The sequence below is a fragment of the Mesoplodon bidens genome, assembly GCF_964165515.1.
Source record: "Mesoplodon bidens genome assembly, chromosome: 2".
NCBI classification, from domain to species: domain Eukaryota; kingdom Metazoa; phylum Chordata; class Mammalia; order Artiodactyla; family Ziphiidae; genus Mesoplodon; species Mesoplodon bidens.
Genome location: NC_138177.1, coordinates 77,756,680 through 77,778,346, shown reverse-complemented (window position 1 = coordinate 77,778,346; position 21,667 = coordinate 77,756,680). Strand labels below are relative to the sequence as shown.

General features: G+C 42.6%; 1 protein-coding gene across 2 annotated transcripts in view; it reads right to left on the bottom strand.

Annotated features, from left to right (window-relative positions):
• Nucleotides 1–2,038: 2,038 nt before the first annotated feature.
• OTUD7B (OTU deubiquitinase 7B) overlaps nt 2,039–21,667 on the bottom strand; it is a 53,719-nt gene continuing 34,090 nt past the window's right edge. For both annotated transcript variants that reach the window (XM_081225166.1, XM_081225165.1), the window contains 10 exons: nt 21,270–21,458; nt 19,177–19,404; nt 17,603–17,704; nt 15,951–16,078; nt 11,339–11,451; nt 9,540–9,667; nt 9,083–9,232; nt 8,387–8,501; nt 7,337–7,421; nt 2,039–6,106 (listed from right to left, as the gene is read on the bottom strand). In XM_081225166.1, coding sequence (XP_081081292.1) covers nt 4,898–6,106; nt 7,337–7,421; nt 8,387–8,501; nt 9,083–9,232; nt 9,540–9,667; nt 11,339–11,451; nt 15,951–16,078; nt 17,603–17,704; nt 19,177–19,404; nt 21,270–21,458 — 2,447 coding nt within the window. In that variant the 3' untranslated portion in view covers nt 2,039–4,897. The remainder of the gene's footprint in view (nt 6,107–7,336; nt 7,422–8,386; nt 8,502–9,082; nt 9,233–9,539; nt 9,668–11,338; nt 11,452–15,950; nt 16,079–17,602; nt 17,705–19,176; nt 19,405–21,269; nt 21,459–21,667) is intronic.

The following is a 21,667-nucleotide window of genomic DNA, read 5'->3' as shown; positions in this document are numbered from 1 at the left end:
AATTTAAAAATCCATCATCCACTTTCCTTCTCCCCACCACCCTTCATTCAAGAGCCTCATTCTATTCTTTAATACTTGAGGTGTAGGAGCAGCAGAGGAATACAGAGAAAAAACATCAGGGAAATGGTGGAAGGTCAGAGGCAGAAAATAGATGGGTGACTTGGATCAGCGCCTCACCAGGAATGCAGAGGGGGCAGCAGCTGAGGGTTAAGTAGCAGGAGGACCCCCTCTGTCCATTCTACACACACCCAGTAGAGGTTTAGTGGATGAAAGGAAGGGTGAAGAGGCAAGGGGCTGTATCAGATTTTTCCATTTTCAGAATCCTGGTCTGGTTGCAGGTTTGTGCCAGGAGTGAAGGCTGCTGGGAGGGGCAGCTAGAGGAAGGAGGTGGAGCTGAGTGACTCACAAGATGAGTCACAGATCCAGTTATAAGCACAGAAAAGAGGCCAAGGTCCTCCCCACCCCCACTCCTCTGCGCCACTGTCAGCCAGCTTCCCTTTCTCTTTTCTACTGCCCCTTTACCCAAGTGGCTGGTGAAGGGAGGTGGCATGGAGAAAGTCTCCATGGGGGATGTCACGATATTTTGCTAGTCAACTTAAGTTCAGCGGGCAAAACAGCCTGTAATTTGCAGACCAGGTATCTACAGAGTGAAAGAGACAGACTGCCTACATGAGTCACTGAATCTGTTGTTGAAGGGCCTGGAGGGAAAACGAAATTAGAAAAATCTGGGGTGCAGGTGATTCCAGGCCGAGAAGGGGCTTCTGATTCTGTCTTCTCACCTGTGGTTGTGTGTCTGGGGCACTGACTCCTTAGAAGAGGACTAAGAGTCCAGAGGTGTCCGAGTAACTGGGGACAGTTATCTTTGAACCTCCTTTATTGGGAAAGATAAAATGTGATTGAACCTTGGACATGTGGCTGTTTAGAAAGTAGTAAGAATAGCAAAAGCTAGGTTCTTAGAAGTCATTCAGAACCAGCTCCATTCTTTCCAGCTCAGTATCATTCCCAAATATACAACAAAAAGTCATTGCTAATTTCTGTTGTGTTGGTCTGTGAGCTTTAGTTTCACTTGAGAAGAAACAGCCAACAGGAGGGGGAAGGAACTTCCCTCCAGGCCCTGTACAGCACTGAGTTAAACACCATCCGCACTCCATAAAGAGACTGAATCTTTAAAAAAAAAAAAAAAAAACTTTTAATATAATCTTTTACTTTTGTTGTAGAATCCAGTGTGAGGGAAAAAACGTTTGGTTAAATCTTGTAACTCTCAATAAAAACAGCACAGATTAAGGGAGGAATCTGGAGGCCTCTCCTATAGTATACTTGCTCCATCAGGGCTGAGATGGAGAATGTAGGGTGGAGGGGTAGCACTGTCTTAAATCAAAAGGGGAAAAATAAGAGCCCTGAAAAATCTTCCCTCTCCAATTAAAACCTCAGTAGGTACCCCAGTGCCTGGATTAAAGGAACTAGGTGCACTTATTTAAGCCTGAGAGATATCATCCCTCAACCAGGGTTGAGGGGTCTGCCTCCCCCCTTCACCCACACCCTCCTTAACTAAGGAATTTGGCTCATTTTGAGTGCACATCATGTACCCTTCTCCTCCCTTTTCCCCAACGCAGTAGTTGCATGAGCTTGCCTCTTCCACCCCCTCATCCTCCCCAAATACCATAAACCAACCAGAGTCTGTCTTCATTTTGCAGGCATTATTTTTTCACCACCCTCCCATTCCACAGCCCTCTCAAAGGATGAAGCAAAACAAACTTTACTCATCCCTATGGAAAAACATCCACTGACTCAGGGTCCCTCATCTTTAGAATAGAGAGGGTGGGTTTTTTTTTTCTTAATGTGTCAATAAATAGTTACCTTCCCAAATTAAAAAAAAAAATTATTTCTTAATGAAAAAGCTAAGGGCCTAAATAAAGCCCTATTTTACCATATTCACCCCTAGGCCACCCACCAGAATTTCCACCGTTTTTATTTGAAAAGAAGTCAAAAGCAATTGGGATTGGTTCATTTATAAATCAGAACAAAAGCAAACATGACACAAGGTTTCCGTTTTTGTTCATTTGTCCTCAGTTTTTAGAAACAGAAGTATTAACTAGAATCTAATAACAGGTCAAATCCAAACACAGCAGTCCAGTGGAGAATCAACTTTCCTGGTTTTATTCTCTGGGAAAATCCCTGGTCTGTTTCCATTTCTATTGGTCCAGGCCAAAATCCTATTATATAGATGGATGCCTATGGGAAAGCTAGGTGAGCTACACAGATTCTCGGTGTGAGCTTGAGCCACCTGTTGTTTGGGTGCATGTTAGGGGACGAAGATCATAAGGTGGTGGTCTCACCAGTGTTGTTCTAACCCCGGAAACAGGGTAAGGTGAGCAAGGCACTCACTTTGGGCACAAAATTTAAGGGGTGCCCCAAAACCCAGTAACCAAGATACTATTTTAACACAGTATATTTTGAAAATCAAAACTAATGTAAAAAAATCCACAATGAATAAAGTATCAAAATTTTAAATAAAGACAGGATTCAACCCGTACTTGCTCAATTCAGTGTTCCTTCCCTCACTCTAACCCCAGTCCTGTTGGATTCTGTCTTTTTTAAGATTCTGATATTTTGCTCATCATGGATTTTTTGCATTAATTTTTTAAAATACTGCATTAAAACAGTATTTATCTTGATTACTAAGTTTTTGGTATCTCCTTAAGTTTTGAACCTGAGGGGCGTGCTTGTCTCACACTAGTCCCAGTCCTGCCCAGAAATATATACATACCCTCCACCCTCCTTTGGAACCTATCTCCTTTGACCTCATTGCTTCCTTAACACCAGGTTTGTTTTCAAATAAAAGCCTAAGAATTAACAGCCATGGAAATTATTAAATCAACAATCAGATTTAGAAAATAAGTGACTTTTCAAGTTTGTTGAGGAGAAAGGAAACTTTCTAAATTGTGAGCAGTTCCAATGAATAGGACAGTCTTGGCTGGCTTTGTTACCAAGGGGGAGATGGGATGACAACTTTCCTGATTGGGCAGAAGCAACACAGGGCAAAAACGATTCCCCCTAACACACACACCCAGCCCATGTCTGCCTTGGATCAAATGTGGGGATTACATTCCACAGGATGGTTTATGAGTACATACCTCAAAAGAGAAATCCAAATACAGAAAAATAGCCCCAATTAACACTCTGGACACTTAAGTACACTTATTCCCCTTCCTCATATGCACCCAGGAGTGTATACAATTGCATAGTTGAGTTTTTTTTCCCCCAGAAAAAAAAAAATTCAAAGAAAAGGGAAAATTGGCCCAGGATAGGTCCTCCAGTTTAAAGCTCTTAGAAATGGTGCTGGCCAGAGCATAGGCTGTCCAGACTTGTGCTTTGTGCAAAATGCAAAGGAGCTCCCCCCTACTGTGTCCACAGACCCACTCCCACCCTCTGGGGAAAAGGATGGGGGGGCAGGGGGGAGGGGGAAATCCAAAGACAGATCAGCTCATTGGGAGTAATCTGTGATCTGTGGTTATAGTTCACTAAAATATATTTCTCTACCTTTTTATAAATTGCCCCTAACCCTACCCCAAGTTTCAACATCAGTCCTATTATCAAAAATATCTCTTCTTACAAAGTATTTTTATTATTTTAATAAACTAACCACAGATTAAGGTCAGCTATGGCTTAACAAAAGAAGCCGGGACGTTAAGTTCATTCTCCAAAAGTAGAGAGGAAGGAGAAAGAATCACTTAAATAGGAGGGAAAAAAAATATTTTTTAAAATGTTTTTGCTTGCTGGGGTCTTTTTGTTTCTTTTCTTTAAAAAAAAAAAATTCCAAAAAATAAGTTGCTTTCTACAGAAACACAGCAGCAGAGGATGGTAGTGCTCTATTTAGGTTTTTGGTTTTGTTTGAAACAGTCTGGCCAAAAGTCTGTCCTCCTCCCACCCCCCTCCCAAGGCGCACTCAAACCCCAATATGTGGTTATTGCTAGTAGTTAAAAAAAGATCACCTGTGCACCAATTCACCTGGAGAAAATTCCACACACACAGCTGCTCTTATCATTCTCTTGCCTTCCCCAGAGGGAACTTTTGTTGTTGTTGTTTTATAATAAAATTAAAGTCTTAAAAAAAATCACAACCTTTTTAGCTCAGCCCTCAAAAAGGATGAGAAAAAGATAGGGGGCAATTGGCAATCTCCTATCGAACTAGAACGGATGACAGATAGCTGTTTAGAAGGAAATCAAACTCAAGAGGAAGAAGATTCCCCTTTTAAGTTCCTCCCTTTCCCATCTCACTAAACTGATTTAAGCCAGCCCCCTCCTAATAAGCATCCATAAGCACACGTTACTGCCTTGTCTTTCCAGATCCTTCAGGAGGAAAAATTTATCCAACACTAAATTTCTACCTTAATTCAACTCAATAGCAAATTTGACTAATTTCCCAGTTTCCCTCCACACTCCCAACTCCACCACCATGTGCTTTTTTCCAACCTAAAAGAACTTTGGTCTGTTTTTTCTTTTATTGACTGAGAACCTCCTTTGCCAGTTCCTCCCCCAGACTTCTGCCCACCTCCCCACCCCCTCACATCAAATCTTCCCTTACACTTTCCCTTAGGTCCTGGGATGGACCCAAGGGGTTATGACACAGAATTACCATCTTTCCCCCCTTGTACCTCCTCAGTACCATTAAGTCAAGATGGGCAAAGGACCAGTACAGCCCTTGAGGCACCATCCAGCCCTGACCTGCTCTTGCCAGCCTGGCAGCTCTCCAGAGCATACACACTTAAAAGTTTCTGGCCAGGCTCACACAAACATTACTGCATTTGCCCCATCAACATGGGGGCTGGGTCTTATGAGCCAATTAATTGAGCTTAACTTTCTTTGTTTAGCCCCCTTGCCCTCCAGGGTTTCCCCATTCAGAACCTGTGCACCAGCAGCTCCCCACCCGGTTCACGTTCCCTTCTCCTCAGTTCTTCCCTGTAACAGCAGGAGCAGAAGTTGTTTGTCTCAGGGTGTCCATAGAAGCTGCAGTTCGGTTGTTTGCATTTGGTCTGGGTTGGGGGAAGCCCCCGGGGACCTCCAGCCCATCCATCTGGCTCAGGGGGCTCTCTGTAGCCGTTGCTATAGGAATCAGCCACGCGGAAGTGGGGTGGTAACAATGCACCCCTGTGAACTCCATCCTTGGAGTGACTGCCTGGCTCCAGAGAAGGGATGCTGTCCTGATGGGGGTAGGGTCGCCCAGGAGGGCACTGTCTGGGGAAGGTGGCATATGGTGGCAGGCCCCCCCCACATGGCCCCCCTGCCATCTGCCTCCGGGGCTCCTGGCAGTGGACTCCACCCCCAGAAGGCCGAGGGATAGTAAAGCCACCAGGATAGCCAGTAGACAATGCCACCGCCTTGGACTCTGCTGGAGGGGCAGTCAGCAGCTCCTCCCCGCCATCTGGCTCTGGCTTTTTGGCTGGAGGAGGCCCACTCCCTACCCCTCCATTCATGATCTTCCTCTCTGCCTCCTTCTGCTTCTGCTCTGCCAGGAATCTCTCCTCAGCATCAGAAAGGTAGCGTTGGATCATCTCCTCCTGATATTGGTGACGGTGACCCATCTTCAGGGTTCCAACAAAAATAAACTTTCCCTCCCCTTGCATTGCAATCCTTAAAATGCTCAGGCTTTGCATCACCTCCTGGCTATACTTGCTCCCTCCATTACCAACAGACTCAGATGTGGGCTTCTCAGTTACAGGCCCATCCCCAGCTGCCTCCTCCTTGCCACCCTTCCAACTCTTCAGTGAGTTTTTCTTCTTCTTCTCCAGTGTCTCAGTGCCACTGCTTACCCCTGACCCTGTTCCCATCCCTCCAGGTTTAGAACCCTTGCTGTGCATCAGGCCTCCCATGTTCTTCTTGAGCTTGCTGCCCAAGGTTTTGCCAAAGCTGCCCAGTTTGTTAGCCACAGAATCTGCTCTTTTCTTGTCCTTTTCCCGATCTCGTTTTGACTTCTCTTTCCGCTTGCTGCCCTCATTGCTGGCAGAACTGCTGCCAACTGACTCCTTGTCTGATTCCCCAGACTCAGGAGTGGACCGGGGCTCATCTCCAGCTGAGGCTGTCGGGGACTCAGGCTGGGCCAGGGGAGCCTGGAAGAGACAAGAACGTGGCTGACAGATATAGGATGGATAAACAACAAGGTCCTACTGTATAGCACAGAGAACTATATTCAATATCCCGTGATAAACCATAATGGAAAAGAATATTAAAAAAGAATGTGTATATGTGGATAACTGAATCACTCTGCTGTAAAGCAGAGATTGGCACCACATTGTAAATCAGCTATACTTCAATAAAAAAATGATTTTTAATTAAAAAAAAAAGAACGTGACTGACAGTTATCCCATTGGTCTGGGTTGAGGGAAGCCCCCAGGAACCTCCAGCCCATCCATCTGGCTCACGGGGCTCCCTGCAGCTGTTGCTATAGGAATTAGCCATGTGGAAGAGGAGTGGTAACATCCCTATGAACTCCTTCCTTGGAGTGACTGCCTAGTTCCAGAGAAGGGTTGCTGTCATGACAGGAGAAGGGTCACCCAGGAGGGCACTGTCCTTCCCCAGCTCATCAGCTCTCCCATGAACCAGGGAAAGAGGTATCTAATATCTAACTTTTATCTCACCCCCGGCAATTTGATGCCCTTCTGTAATAAGGAGATACCAAAATGAAGCCTGGATTTTGCTCTTCTAGAACAATGAGCAACTATACAAATATATGGCCTCTGGGTGAGGAGGGAGAATATTCTATAGACACTAGAATGGCCTTTATTATAAATTTCTCTATGCCAAATTCTGCTCAAAATCAATCTCAAGGAAGTCTTGAATAACCACCCCAAGTCTTAACCATTCTGCATCCCCTCAAGTTCTAGACATTCAGCACTGGAGTCCCCCAGTTGGCCCTTGCTCCTGTGTTCCTGTTCTATGGATAATTATAACATCCTCAGAACCTACTGTATCAGGAGCTCTTTAAGCTATTCTGTCTCCTCTGGTGCCCAATACAGAGGTCTATGTACAGAGGGCTTGGAACAAAGTAATAACAATCTCAAGTTCACCAAAAAGTTCAGAAAACTTTTCTTGAAGAATGTGTTTTAGTATCAGAAAGAAGAGCCTGGCCGGTGAGAAGATATAGAAAACAAAGGGCACTAACAGGTAGAAAGGCAAGAAAAAGTGTTGTTTGGAATTTATCTGATATTTTCTAGTTATTCCTAACCTTGAATCATAAGCCACTACTCAGAAGAGACTCAGAAGGAACCACCACCAAATTTCCTTGTTCTCCCTGACATGAAAATGAGGACATGCAAGGGTTGGGTGGGAGAAGTCCTCACCTGTGCATCCGAGGACACTGGGATCCACTTCACATTCATGTAGCCATGCAGCAGATGCAATTTGACCTCTAGGGACAGGATTACACTGTGAAAAGGAGAAAAAAAGAATTTCAAAATACTGTGACCTTTAAAAGGCAGAGCAGTGTGATCCATTTGGGAGGTAGGGTGGGAGAGGGCTACATGGCTGGGAACTCAGACAGGGCTGAGTTTGAATTAGGGCTCCACCAATTACTAAGCGTTATGACCTTGAGCAAGTCACTTCAACCTCCCTGAAACTCAGGGAGGGGTTGATAATGGGTATAGATAATAATACCTATCCTGCAAGGTTGCTGTGAAGATTAAAATAGTATTTGAAAAGGGCCCAGCACAGTGTCTGGAAACTAGGAAATACTTCCTAAACGGCAGCCACTATTATTGTTGTTGCTGTAAGTATTACTCTGAAGGAGCTTTTCATAATTAGGTGAGAACTTATTTAAAAAGCCATAAGCGCTGGGTTTTTAAATCAAACCGTCCCAGTTAGGTTCAGTTTTAGGAGCCCGAAGAAGGCGGCACTGGCTAAGAGGTAAGGGAGGAGCTTTTACATTCATAAGCTCTTACAGGAAGTTTGGACACAGGAGGAAGCCAACTTCTGGGAGGTGGCAGGAGGGCGGAGAACATATTTTTCTTGCTGTTTAAGTTCCAGAAAGGCAAAAGCCCAGAGCAAACTGTTTTGGTCAGCTATTTAAAACCCTTCTCATTTGGGCTGGGAGAAGAAGTGTGATTTGATTATCTTGATTTTCTGATCACTGTTTTGGGGATTCTGCAAGAACACTCCTCATACTGTAAGGAGATCCCAGGATTCCCTTGTCTTTCACAGGGAGAAAAGGCAGCTGCAAGAGTCCTGGTGCCCAATCTGTCTCCCTCCTCTCCATCTTCCCAAAGACACTGGAACTAGGATGCGACTGTCTTTGCCTCTGAGCTGAGGAAAAGTCCCCAGGAGACGGACATCGGACATCGTATGTGGAAGAGATCGCAGCTACAAAGCAGACAGAAAGGCTAGGCTTGCCTCACCTGGCCAATCGGACATTGTCATTGTCATCTTTGCCCCACTCCCAGCCCTTTCCAGGGTCCACAGCAAAGTGCAAGGGCAGCAGCTTATGCTCTGAATCTGTAAGTGGGATCACAGCTGGGAAGGAAAGAAACATGATCAAGGAGTCTCCTTGAGGAGAGAGGAAGGCAACTGAACACAGACTGACTTCAGTGAAAAGGAGGCTGAACCATACCAAAGGTCTCTAACTGTAGTCACTTCTCAGTTCGTAACATGTGAATTACCTTAGCATTTAAAAACTTAACAGGGAGGTTTTCCCTTGTAACCCAGCATACAATTTAGGCCACTAATCTCCATGACTTCCCACCAGTCAGCTAGCACCCATGATGTTCTTGCCAGTTAACAGAGATTCAGGGAATTCAAAGTCATTATCAAGACAAATATAGCAAAGCATCATTTGGAAGGTACTATGACCTTACTGTATTAGCTCTTTACTCCAGAGCAGGGAATACAGGCTGTGTTTTTCTCCAAACCTTTTTTTTTTTTTAATTTTAAAACCTCTGTATATCTTATAGCTTAGTAAAACAGTATCAGCATGCACTGTCTGAGCTTGCATGTCACTTAATTCTTTCCTCCTACATTCTCTCTCATTTCAGTTTTTCGAAGCGAAAATAAAGCAGACCAAAAGACACCAGAGACACAGACATTGCATTCCACACCTTGTTCCTTGGCATTCTCCTTCTGTTCCATGGACACAAGTGCAGAAAAGTGGGCCTGATCGTAGGCGAGCACCAGAGGGGAGCGGTGACACTGGCTGGCTGGAACCTCCAAGGGCAGATAGATTCCCCCAAAGGGAATAGGGGCGAATGCTGCAGGAAACCATGGAGATTATTATTAAGGCTATATTCTTGCCTAGTGGGAAATCCCTCCACCCCACTCTGCCAATTGAGCCCCCTCTCATTCCAACCCATGTTTAATAATTCTTTCCTAAGAAGCCACATCAATTAACCTCAGCTGCTTTACTCTGAATCTCATGAGAATTTTGCCTTGTTCTAATTTATACCTTGTTTTTTTCCCAAGGGTCTATATAACCCCTTTCCTGCCTTCCTTCCAGTGCTTAGCCCAAAGCTCTGCAAATAGGGCTGCTCAGGGTAGAGTGAGGACTGACTGACTCACCTTCCCCTCCAGAGTCCCTCAGCATGGTGTCTGCCACAACGACTATGGGCCTCCTAAGCACGTGGGCAAGGACGAAAACATGGAATTCTTCTAGGCTCTCATACACAGGCTCTTCTGAACTCTCCACCCTAGAGTTGCAGGAGGCGAGAGAGTGGAAGGGGTGCAGTGGAAGGGAGAGGGAAGAAAACAAAGCAAGAGACTCATGAAGACCAGCTCTGCAAAGAGGAAAAAACAACGTCCCTTCCTTGTTTTCCAGTCTTAAGGCTGCCACACACACAGCTGATTATTTTATGCTACCATGACTGTTTCTACTTCCGTTTCACAGATGGGGAAATACAAGAAAAGAAATATGAAGGTTCAAGAGTAGTGTTAGGAATCGGCACGTAATCCCTCTCTTAATACCCATCTTGTTCAACAACCTTCCCCAATTCTTTGTCCAGTAGCTCAGTGTACAGCTGCGTAGCTTCATCCTGCTTACCACTTTACACACCACAACCACCCACACATCACACTCACCGTGTCCTATCAAAAAAGGACAAAACAAAACACAACAGGAAAGAAACAAAAATCCCTCCTTCTATGTTCACTTACTGGAAGAACAGCCTCACCCATCTGCTTAGTAGCCTAATCAGAAATCTGTGAAATATTTACTGTTCTTTATATTTCATCTTCAATTAATCACCTGGCTTGACCAATTCCATCTTTTAAGTGTCTCTTGTATAACTGTCTCCTCTGGCCTATCTGCAACCCACCACTCTTGCTCACACCCATTACTACTACTCCCCTCCGCTTCATCATCCACTCTGCTGTCAGTGTGTTCAAATACAGGAATTTGCTCCTGTCACTCACAAACTCACAATTTAGTGGCTTCCTGCCCCCTAAAGCAATGTTATTCAACATTGGGTGCTTGCTACAAATGCAGATTTCTGGGCCTCACCTCAGTCCAACTCAACTGGACTTCCTTAGGGTAGAAGTCCAAAAATCTGCATTTTAAACAATCCTCCCAGATTATTCTTATGCCCAATAAAGTTTGGATAGGTTATAGTTTTTTTTAACTTTCTAACTATAGAAAAATTTAAAATTTTAACATATTCAAAACTAGAAAGAATATTATACTAAACTCTCATGTATCCATCACCCAGCCTCAACGATTATGAACACATGGTCAATCTTGTTTCACCTAGACCTTGATATATTTTCCTAGGGATGGCCCCCACACCCATGCCACCCCACCAGATTATTCTGGAGCAAATCCTAGACATCATATAATTTCATCCATGAATACTTCAGTTTCAATCTCTAAAAAATAAAGGACTCCTTTTAAAAACGGCCACAATACCATCAATACCACACTTTAAAAACTTAACAATAATGTAGACATTATTCACATTTCCCCAACTGTCTTATAAATGTCCATATATTCCAGCTGGTTGATATGTCTCTAAAGTGTCTTTAAACTTAGGTTCTTTCTCCCTTTTTCTTTGCCTTTATTTATTGAGGAAACCAGGTCATTTGTCCTGCAGTTTCCCAAAGTCTGGATAGAATACAATTTTAATTCCTTAGCATGGCACACACAAATCTGGACTGCCTAGCCTCATCTACTATTCTGCGCCACATACTCTATATTCTGGTAACGCTGAACTAACTGTATTTCCTAGAACGTACCATGCTGTTACACCCTTCTGTGCCCTTGCCATGGCTTCTTTCCTCTCCTTCTAACATCCTCTTAGCACAGAGCTCTTTGGACACTGAGGACTCAGCAAAGATTATTTCCTGCTCCTCCAGTTAGACATACTTACCCACCACAGTTGGCTCCATTGGTACCTAGATGCATGCGGGGTTCACTTGAGGCAAGCTTGATCAGCTCATTCCATTCCTTCTGCCACTCATCCTCTGTGTATACCAGCCCCGACTGTGTGAAAGACAGGTAAGGAATATCAAGCAATTAGAGGCTAGGTTCAAGAGGCAATAGCCATTCCAACTCACTCGTGTTACTCCACTCCCTATTCTCTTACCACTTGGCTAACAATTTGTACTACAAAGTCCAATCTCTTCTCCCTTTTATAGTCAGGATCCATGAAAGAATGTCTATGATTGCTCACACTTCTTCCATTCTTTTCTGACCCACTGCAGTCTAGCTTCTGTATCTGCCCTCCAGCCTATGCCCCCTCCCTCACCCCCACAAACTACTTCACCTAACTGACTCTAGCAAAGACAATTACCTTCTAATTGCCAAATTCAGCAAACTCTTCAGTTCTCATCTTTCTTAGCCTTCATGTGGCATTTGATCTCCTCAAACTTTCTTTTCGCTTAGCTCACACAACACTACTCTCTCTTACCTCTCTGAACTGTCTACCTCAAAAATATTGATGTTGCGTCAATGATTTTAGCCTTGGTTCTTTCTAGGTTATCTTTTCTACTACTATAATCTCATCTACTGCTATCTACATGCTCAGGATTCAAAAACCTTCTTCTCCAGCCCAGATTTCCTCTTAATTTCTATGTTCACATCCAGCTGCCTACTGAAGACTGCCACCTGCCCATGACTACCTCAAACTCTGTGCAGTCAAAACTGAACTTCCACCTCTTCAAAAACCCTCTCTTCCTGTTTTCCTACCTTTGTAAACAACACTATCACCCAAACACCCAACTAGAAACCAGGGGGTTATCTACGACTCCTCTCCTTTCACCCATCCCATACCTGGATCCTTTAGTCAACAATTATTAAGCATGAACTACTGCAATGGACCCTTGATTGGTTTTACTACTTCCAGTCATACATTCTTATGATCCATTTTCTACAATGCTACCAGAAAGATTTTTCTAAAATTAAAATCTGATGATGTTTGCTTCCTGCTACAAATTCTTTTAAGACCTGTCGTTACCTATTAGATACAGTTCAAACTCCTTAAGCATAGCATAGACTCCACTTCCTGGCTCCCAACCCACTTCTCTAATACTGTTTAATTAGTCATAGTTCCTTGAATGCACTGTGTTGTTTTATACTTCTGAGCTTTTGTCTAGGTTGTGCCTTCTGCCTGGAGCAGCCCACTCCATATCCACCTGGTGAATAATTTCTCAACTGTCAGAAAAGAACTCAAGTATCACTCCTCTATGAAGCCCTTCCTAAATCTCCCTGGTACATCAACCACTCACTCCTTCCTTTGTGCCCTCCCTCCTCAACTGCTATGTAGACTTCTATCATAGAAGTCATAACCTGTTAATTTGTTGCAATTATGTATTTACATGTCCATCTCCTACTACTACTCCTAAGAACCAGGACCATGTTTTTATGCAATATGCCTAGTACCTACTATGTGATCAGTAATCAGTAAATACATGCTCAGTAAAACTATTAATTTTTATTAAAGGAGTGGAAGGAGTAGTACAAACAATCTTAAAATACCATATTGGCTTTAGGATGTATATGATGATTTGGAAGAAATTCTATATTATTAATTATATTTGGCCTATATAAGTGTTAAAATGAGTTTATACTTTAAACACACATTGACATAGTAGAAAGAATCACACTGCAAACATGAGAGGTATCAGAACAAATTTAACAGGAATTAAAGAGCTATTGTGACCACACTTTACTTTAACAATTAAAAAAAAGACAAAGCTATTTTCAATGTGTAAAATTCTATCACAGATTTCTTCAACTAAAAATACAAAAGAACAATGCACAGGTTATATATGGGGTGCTCTGGTCACTCTGATAAATGGTCCCTGATACACATTCATGAGGATCTGTCTCCCTCTTGCTCTCACCTATTTTTGTTTGCTGTTTTTATACACACAGCCACTAGGTGGTGTACCCTCCTAGGCTGAAAATGTTCTTACTGTGTTTTACCACCATTTTTAACAACAAAACAAGGAGGCCTGGGAAATCAAAACCAATTTAGTTTGTTTGGTGTTTGGTACTGGCTAAAAGTAGCTCCCCAGTCCGTCACCCACTTCCCCACCCCACTATAATGCTATGAATGGTCTGAGCTAAAACAATTATCTCGTTTCCATATGGAACTTTCAATGTGCTGAGCAAAAGGAGTAAAAAGATCGCTCCTTCAATATCTACTATCCTCCAGGCATGTATTTCCATTTGAGGACTTTGAGAGGGAATAGATGGCTGATCAAGAACAGGATTTGAGTATTTCTGGGTCTCCTGGCTAAATACCATCATAATCTAACCTCACCTTTAAAATAGTAACTATAACAGCTTAATATAGCTGGAATTGGGCCTACCTATCCTCTGACTGTGGCTCTCATGTCTACTTTACTAGCTGGCATGATCTGGTTTGGTGTTTTCCTGTCTCTAAAGTGGTCAGATCTAAGGTTCAGATATAGCCTGAATTCAACAATGAGGAAGGCAAACTCTAGGCTGGCTCTAGCTCAGGCAAAAAAAGTTCCCCACATAGTCCAGCTCAGCTCACCAGACTGCCAGGGGGTTTGGTGTCAATAAAGAATGCTGTTTGGGGCTTCCCTGGTGGTGCAGTGGTTGAGAGTCTGCCTGCTGGTGCAGGGGACGCGGGTTCGAGCCCTGGTCTGGGAGGATCCCACGTGCCGCGGAGCGTCTGGGCCTGTGAGCCATGGCCGCTGAGCCTGTGCGTCCGGAGCCTGTGCTCCGCAACAAGGGAGGCCGCAATGGTGAGAGGCCCGCGCACTGCGATGAAAGGTGGCCCCCGCTTGCCACAACTGGAGAAAGCCCTCGCACAGAAATGAAGACCCAACACAGCCAAAAATAAATTAATTAATTTAAAAAAAAAAAAAAAAAGAATGCTGTTTACTTGGCCTTGCCCCTGTGCATTTCTTTCCCTCAGGAATCTTCTGGGGCAGACTGGCTGATCAAAGACCGGATTCTGATCTTAATATCATCCTAATTTTAAGGTTGAGTTCTTTATTTTTGAGAAAGAAACATAACACATTCTACTTCCATATTTCAAATCTTGAGAACATAAAATTCTAATAACTGAAACAAACAAAAATCTGTTAGTTCTATATTATGGCCAGTTATGATAGAGTAATAAAAAGAGAGGGAAAAGAAGCTGGAAATTAAGTTTCTGAAGAGATATTCCCATATTAATGCCAGAAACACCCAGCTTTATATACACGGCAAAAATAAAAAAGATATATGAAGAGCAGGAGATAAACATAGAAGACAGAGAACCAGGGCAAAAGGAAATAGGAAGACTCATTATCTTTATTTAACTGTATAACGTCGTTATTAAAGGGAAGGGAATTGGCAAACTTTTTTCTGTAAAGGGCCAGACAGGAAATATTTTAGGCTTTGCAGTGGGGCAATGTGCAGCTTCTATATTCTGCTGCTGTAGCACAAACACATGTAAATGAATTGAGTTGGGGAGGCCGTGTTCCAATAAAAATATTTTTTTAACAAAACAGTTGGTGGGATTTGACCCACAGGCCTTTTTTTTTTTTTTTTTTTTTTTTTTTTGCGGTACACGGGCCTCTCACCGTTGTGGCCTCTCCCGTTGCAGAGCACAGGCTCAGGACGCGCAGGCTCCAGACGCGCAGGCTCACGGGCCCAGCCGCTCCGCGGCACGTGGGATCCTCCCGGACCGGGGCACGAACCCGCGTGTCCCCTGCATCGGCAGGCGGACTCTCAACCACTGCGCCACCAGGGAAGCCCTACAGGCCATATTTTGCCCAGCCTGTTTATAGGGGTGGAAAGTACAAACAGTCCAGTGTTGCTTTTTTTCTGTTTTTTTTTTTTTTTTTTGGCTGCGTCGTGGTGGTGGGGACTGAACCTGGGCCATGGCAGTGAAACCGCCAGAGTCCTAACCACTGGACCACCAGGGAACTTCCCAGTGTTGCTTTCTTATACGAAAGCAGCCTCAACATTTACTAAACCCCTGAGAAGTACCAATTAAACTCAACTCAACATCTGCTGAACTTCTAAGAAGTACCATTCAAACTCATGCCTTTACAATTTTTTAACAGATAGACTGAACATACGAAAAACAAACAGTATATATGGCCAAAACTATTTTTATGCATTAACATTTCTATAATGGTTGAAAACATAAGTCCTTAAAAATTGGTCTAGCCTTATTATAAGCAAAAAAACAAAACAACACAAAAATCCTATGAGCTTGTCGTATTTCATTTTGCAAAAAACACTGCCACTAAAGGCTTATTGAGTGCCTATCGGGTAGAAAAGCACAACGTTAGATACCTCCTCTACAAGTCTCCACTTCCCCACACCAGTTCTCATAACTCTATCAGAAGGCATGTACCCTATGGTGGTATCTGAATTTTCAACCATTTCCAGGATTACAAGAGGAGTAACACTGACCTAAGCACCTAAGTAGGAGACATTTCCTACTGGTAGGCACTGAGCATGTCCCCTAGGTAACTTTGGGAAACAACGTTCTCCTGCCCAAGCTCCCTCACCTCTTTATTCTGCTGAGTTTGCTGCCACCTCCAGCGCCGTTTTAATGCTTCCTTCTCCGCTCCCTTCTCCATTAGTGCATACAAAGCTTTCCGTAGCATCAAGTCCCGATCATGGAAACCCCACATCCCTATGGCAAGAAAACATGATGGTTAAGACACCCTACCTTGACTCAACTCCACTTATTAATTATGATACACAGACCCTGGCATGAAGGAAATCAGGCTGAAGCCCAGGTTCAGAGAAACCCCTGCTGTGACTTGGGGGAAAGGTAATCAAGAAAGAAAAGATGTTCCTATTCTGGAGGTTCAGAAACTTTGAGAACCTGAAAGTGGGGTATATACCACATCCTACAAACTCCTGACAAGACGCCTTTACTCGTGATACCAAGTCTAACAAATTAAAATACAGAGTGGGAATTCCCTGGCCACCTAGTGGTTAGGACTCCTCGCTCTCACTGCCAAGGGCCTGGGTTCCATCCCTGGTCGGGGAACTAAAATCCCATAAGCAAGCCTCGTGGTGCGGCCAATTAAAATCAAATTTTTTTAAATAAATAAAGTAAAATACAGAGTAGCATTAGATAAGATGGGTCTGGCACATGGCAATCAGCATCAAAGCTTGAGGGGTGGTTGGAAAATGGGGACTTTTTTTAAAAGCTAAGGCAAATAATATATTGAATTATAAATAGGTATAACAATTTAAAGAAAACAAGTCAATAATTATGTAATATTTTTGTATGGGAACTACACTTAACATGCTGATCATTTTGAAATATATAGAAATACTGAATCGCCATGTTGTGTGCCAGGGTATAACAGTGTTGTAGGTCAATTATACTTCAAAAACAAACTCATAGAAAAAGAGAACAGATTTGTGGTTACCAAAGGCAGGGGGAATTGGATGAAGGTAGTTAAAAGGTACAAAGTTCCATTTACAAGACTATTGAGTACTAGGGGCGCAATGCACAACATGATAAATATAATTACACTGCTGTACATTATATATGAAAGTTGTTAAGAGAGTAAATCCTAAAAGTTCTCATCCAAGGAAAAAAGAATTTTTTCTATCTCTTTAATTTTGTATCCATGAGATGATGAATGTCCACTAAACTTACTGTAATCATCTCATAATGCATGTAAGTCAAATCACTATGCTGTATAAAACTTATACAGTGCTGTATGTCAATTATATCAATAATTAACTGGAAGAAAAAAAGAAAGAAAAAGAAAAATACATTATTCTAGATTAGACATACATTAAAAAATAATAATAAACAAGTTTCACAGGGGACTGATGAAAACATAACTTTTTTATATACCAAAAGGATAAATACTTAGTGGAATTATATGCATACACATACAGTATACTGCTTGCTTACTGCTGCGCATTACTTCTGGGGGCCAGTTCTCAGAGTGGGACTTGTGCTAAATCCTATGTACTCCATACGATTTCTCAGCAAGACTGAAAAACCAGGGCAGGGCTCTCTTCCATCTCCTCCTGCGCCAGTGAGCGTGCACGCACACACACACACATAGCCTTGCTCTGAGCCATCACTTCTGTGTGAGATCAAGAATGGTTGGATCAAGTCCTTCACATGAGATTTAACTACTGCTTCCTTTCTATGAGGGAATGAAGGGCCATTTTCAAGACTCACCAAGGGAGGCTGCGTGCAGGAGGCAGTTTCCATCTCCAGTAGTTGCCAAAGGAAGGAGCCTCTGACAGGTGGGGTCCACACTCACCCACCAGTTCAAACGCCCTACAGAAACAGGAGGAAAAGGAGAGGAGCAGATGATGCATAAAGTTCTCCCTACTTCCCTATTTCTAAAACAGACTCCAAATTTGCCTCCTCTAGGAAGCCTATCTAAAATCAAACCATCACTCTATTACTCTGTGTATCTTCTTCACTTATATCTGGTTCATCAGAATCTGGTGAGCACAACTGGTTAGATCAGTGGTTCTTAAGTAGGGACAATTTCGTCCCCAAAGGGACATTTGGCAACGTCTGGAAATATGTTTGGTTGTCACAAGTGGTGGGGGGATGCTACTGCCATCTAGTGGGTAGAGGCCAGGAAGGCTGCTAAACACAATATATTGCACAAGGCAGCTCACACAACAAAGAATCATCTGGTCTTAGGTGTCAGTAGTGCTAAGATTGAACAACCCTGGGTTGGATGATGAGGCCTAGGTCACAGGTCGAAATCTATGTTGGCTACTTGGTCTGGCTCTGATTTCTTCACTCTGGTCAGGAGACCAGCAGACACTGTAGCAATAAAGGTCAGCACAAATCCATCATCAGTAAAAGAAAAACAACCCAACACGTATATTCAAAGTGTCATGCAAGTATCATCTGCATATATGACAGTAAGCATGTCACCATGTATGTGGTACGACTTTAAAGACATGAGCAATAAGACAAAGTACTTAAAATACCCAAGAAAATGAGTCTCAATTCTGTAGTCATCCTACAATTGCTGATCCATTACTTATATAAGGAAAATATTTTATGAATGATACTTAAAAGTTTTTTTGAATTACTGGACAGTCTACTGAAAGAAAAACTGGCCTAAAACACAGCAGTCAGATAAATGCTTACTACTTAAAAAATTGTAAATAGATGCACACGATTAGTATAGAAGGGCACAAAATGAAAAGCAAGACCTTCCTTTCTGTGCCCCCACCTCCCACACCCAATTCTTCTTCCATGGGAGGTTTTTAATAACTGACTAGCTTTCCCAGAATTCTCAGCTGCCTCACCCCATCATACTAACAAATTTTAAATATAATTTAAGACAAACAATTGTAAAGATAAATAAATCTTTTGGGAAAGGTTCGTATAAATAAATGTGACTTAGTTTAATCACCACTGTGCATCATCTACAGCATTGGTTCTTTCTGTCCATAAGGTGTTCCAGAGCCAATTATAATTCATTTGTATTTTTTTCATGTATTGATTTTTAGGTATTGATCTGTAGGCCTTTCACATGTGTATCTGGTTTCCTTTCAATCAAACAGGAAATTTCCAGAGGAAAGTGTCTTATTTGTGTCCTTTCTTTAACTTGAAGAAGCACCTAGCTCAGTATATGTCTCTCTGACTGACTGCCAAGTTTGACTGAAATCAATCAGATCGCAGGCTTAGACTAGAGCTGCTTGTCAAGCCCAGCCCCTCCGCGTGGCTGCCTAGAGGTGGAGAGCAGAGGGAAGAGCATGGGAAAGGAAGTGCTCACTGACCTGCCTGCTCCAAGGCAACCAGCATGGACTGCTCAATGAGGTCTCTCTCTATGAAGCTGCGAAAGTCTTCATTGTACACAGTGAGATCTGGAAGCTGGAAGGCACAGATGGGCATTTCCAGGGGGTGCTCACTGCTCCCCCCACCCCCACCATTGGAGGAGACATGGGACCGGGCCAGGGAAACAATGCTGGAGCTGGCGTGGGAGATGCCCCTAGACAGGCGTTTTTCTGCAATGAGAAATGGAGTCACCTTAGAACAAACACAACCCACTCAGAGAACTTTCCACTCATGAGGTGATGGTTACCTCTTGACAAGGTTTCCAGTCAGGGAAATACTGTAAGTCTAACTGGCTACCAAATTTCATGACCCTCTTTCTCATGCCAAATACAGTTGGAGAAACATAGAAAGTGGCATTTTCACAGGCACTCACATTAGCACCAAATATACATTCCTCTTTCTACCCTTTTGCCTGAACTTCTCTCCACGACACTGTCTTCTTCCACTTCCATTTCCCAACATAATAGGGACCCTTCATTTGGCAACTTAGTCGTTGCTTGGTGGGAGGAAGATGGAATAAGGGAAATGGAGTTTCATTTGGCTACATTGAGTCAAATAATCTCTCTGATAATTTTCAGGGCCTTGGAGAATGTAGAAAAGGATTTCCGTTATAGAAAATTAATGACAAATCTTACACATTCAGGAACTTTCTTATCTACCATCAATAACTTTATTTACATTATTTACTACAACTTTTCTTGATACTCATATTTATCAGAAATTTATAGGTACAGTCAATTCTTACTTAACATACTACAGAGGAAGGCGGTAATATAGATAGTGCCCCAAATTAGTTCATTTGTTTTGAATACATGGCACTTGTAATTCTCCAGCAGATATTCCAGTGTGATCATAATTTGCTCAGCATAGTATTAAAATTCATTTGCATGGCTTGAGTTATATAATGACTATCAGAAAGAGCTAAAAATTATATTGGGTATCAGGTCTTAATCCAATATCTGCCAGGGATGATGCATAAAGTAAGTAGTGTAAAGTTATTTTATAGTGTTATTTTTTAAACTCTTCTTAAAGGTATTTTAAAAGTACCACATGCCCATGGTAAAAAATCAAAATACTACCAAAAGGTTTGAAGTGTTACAAAGAAATGTCCCTCTCATTCAAAATTCCTGATCCCTTCCCCAGAGGCGACGTTTTGTATCCTTCTAGAATTTTTTTGCCGTGCCGTGTCTTAATTCCCCAACCAGCAATTGAACCCATGCCTCCCTGCAGTGGAAGCACGCAGTCCTAACCACTGGACCACCAGGGAATTCCTAGAATTTTTTTATGCACATAGAAGCACAAATAACTTTTATAATAATTTTTAAAAACATAAACAGGAACATGCATGCTATATATACTGTTCTGCATCTTACCTTTCTCAATAGATTTTAGAGATTTTTCCAAAATAGCACATCAAGATCTACTTAATTCTTTCTAAAGGCTGCCAAGTATTCCATAATATGGATGATTACAATTTATTTAACCACTCCTCTACTAATGGATAATTAAAAGTTGTTTTCAAGCTTTAACTTTCAAGCTTTACACTACATGTCTTTGTGTCTATTTATGAATTAGGTATGTATGTATTTATTTAAAAGGATACACACCACACACAGACACACACACACAACACATATATGATAAATTCCTAGAAACAAAATTGCTGAGATAGAGTATACATGCATTTAAAAATTTTGACAGATACTAATAAATATTAACAAAATGTCCTCCAAAGGGGTGGATGATAGTGATCCTTTGAATTCTATCTTTATGTGTACCTTATCTCAACAATTAGATCATTATTCTTCTTCCTCTATCTCTTTGAAGAAGGCATTTATACAGGATGGCACTCAAGATGCAGAAAGTGAGGGGTCCCAGCATCTGGACAGACTGAGGTCACCTCTGATCATTTGGCTGGGGAGGTGGGGGAGGAAAGGAATCATCTCCAAAAGATCACTAAATTCTCTGACTGGTCAGCAGCTGCCTCCCTTTCTTTCTACTCCGCATACGGAAACAGCCCTCAGCACCCGAATACCTTGAACGATGTCATCCTGCCGCTGCAGGGTGGGTCGGGGAGGGCGAGTAGACTCTCTATCAGAAAACCCTTTCTCAGGGGTCCTGGAGCCACCACTCCCCTCACTAAAGGGTGGAGGCAGGTTCCCAGCATGGACCTGACGTAGCTGTTCAAAATCACTGAGGGCGGCGCTCACATCCCAATTCTTTCCTGTCAGGACACAAAGCAAAAAGTGAATTGGGCACTGAGAGTATAGAAAAATTGAGGAAAGATACAGAACCATCATTCTAAGCATCTTATCAAAACCAGCGAGCATATACTCATGTGCACTTCAGTCATTCTCCTTTTCCTTCCCCTACTTTAATTTCCTTCATAACACTTCGATCTGGAATACCACAACTCCTTTGTTTACTTATTGT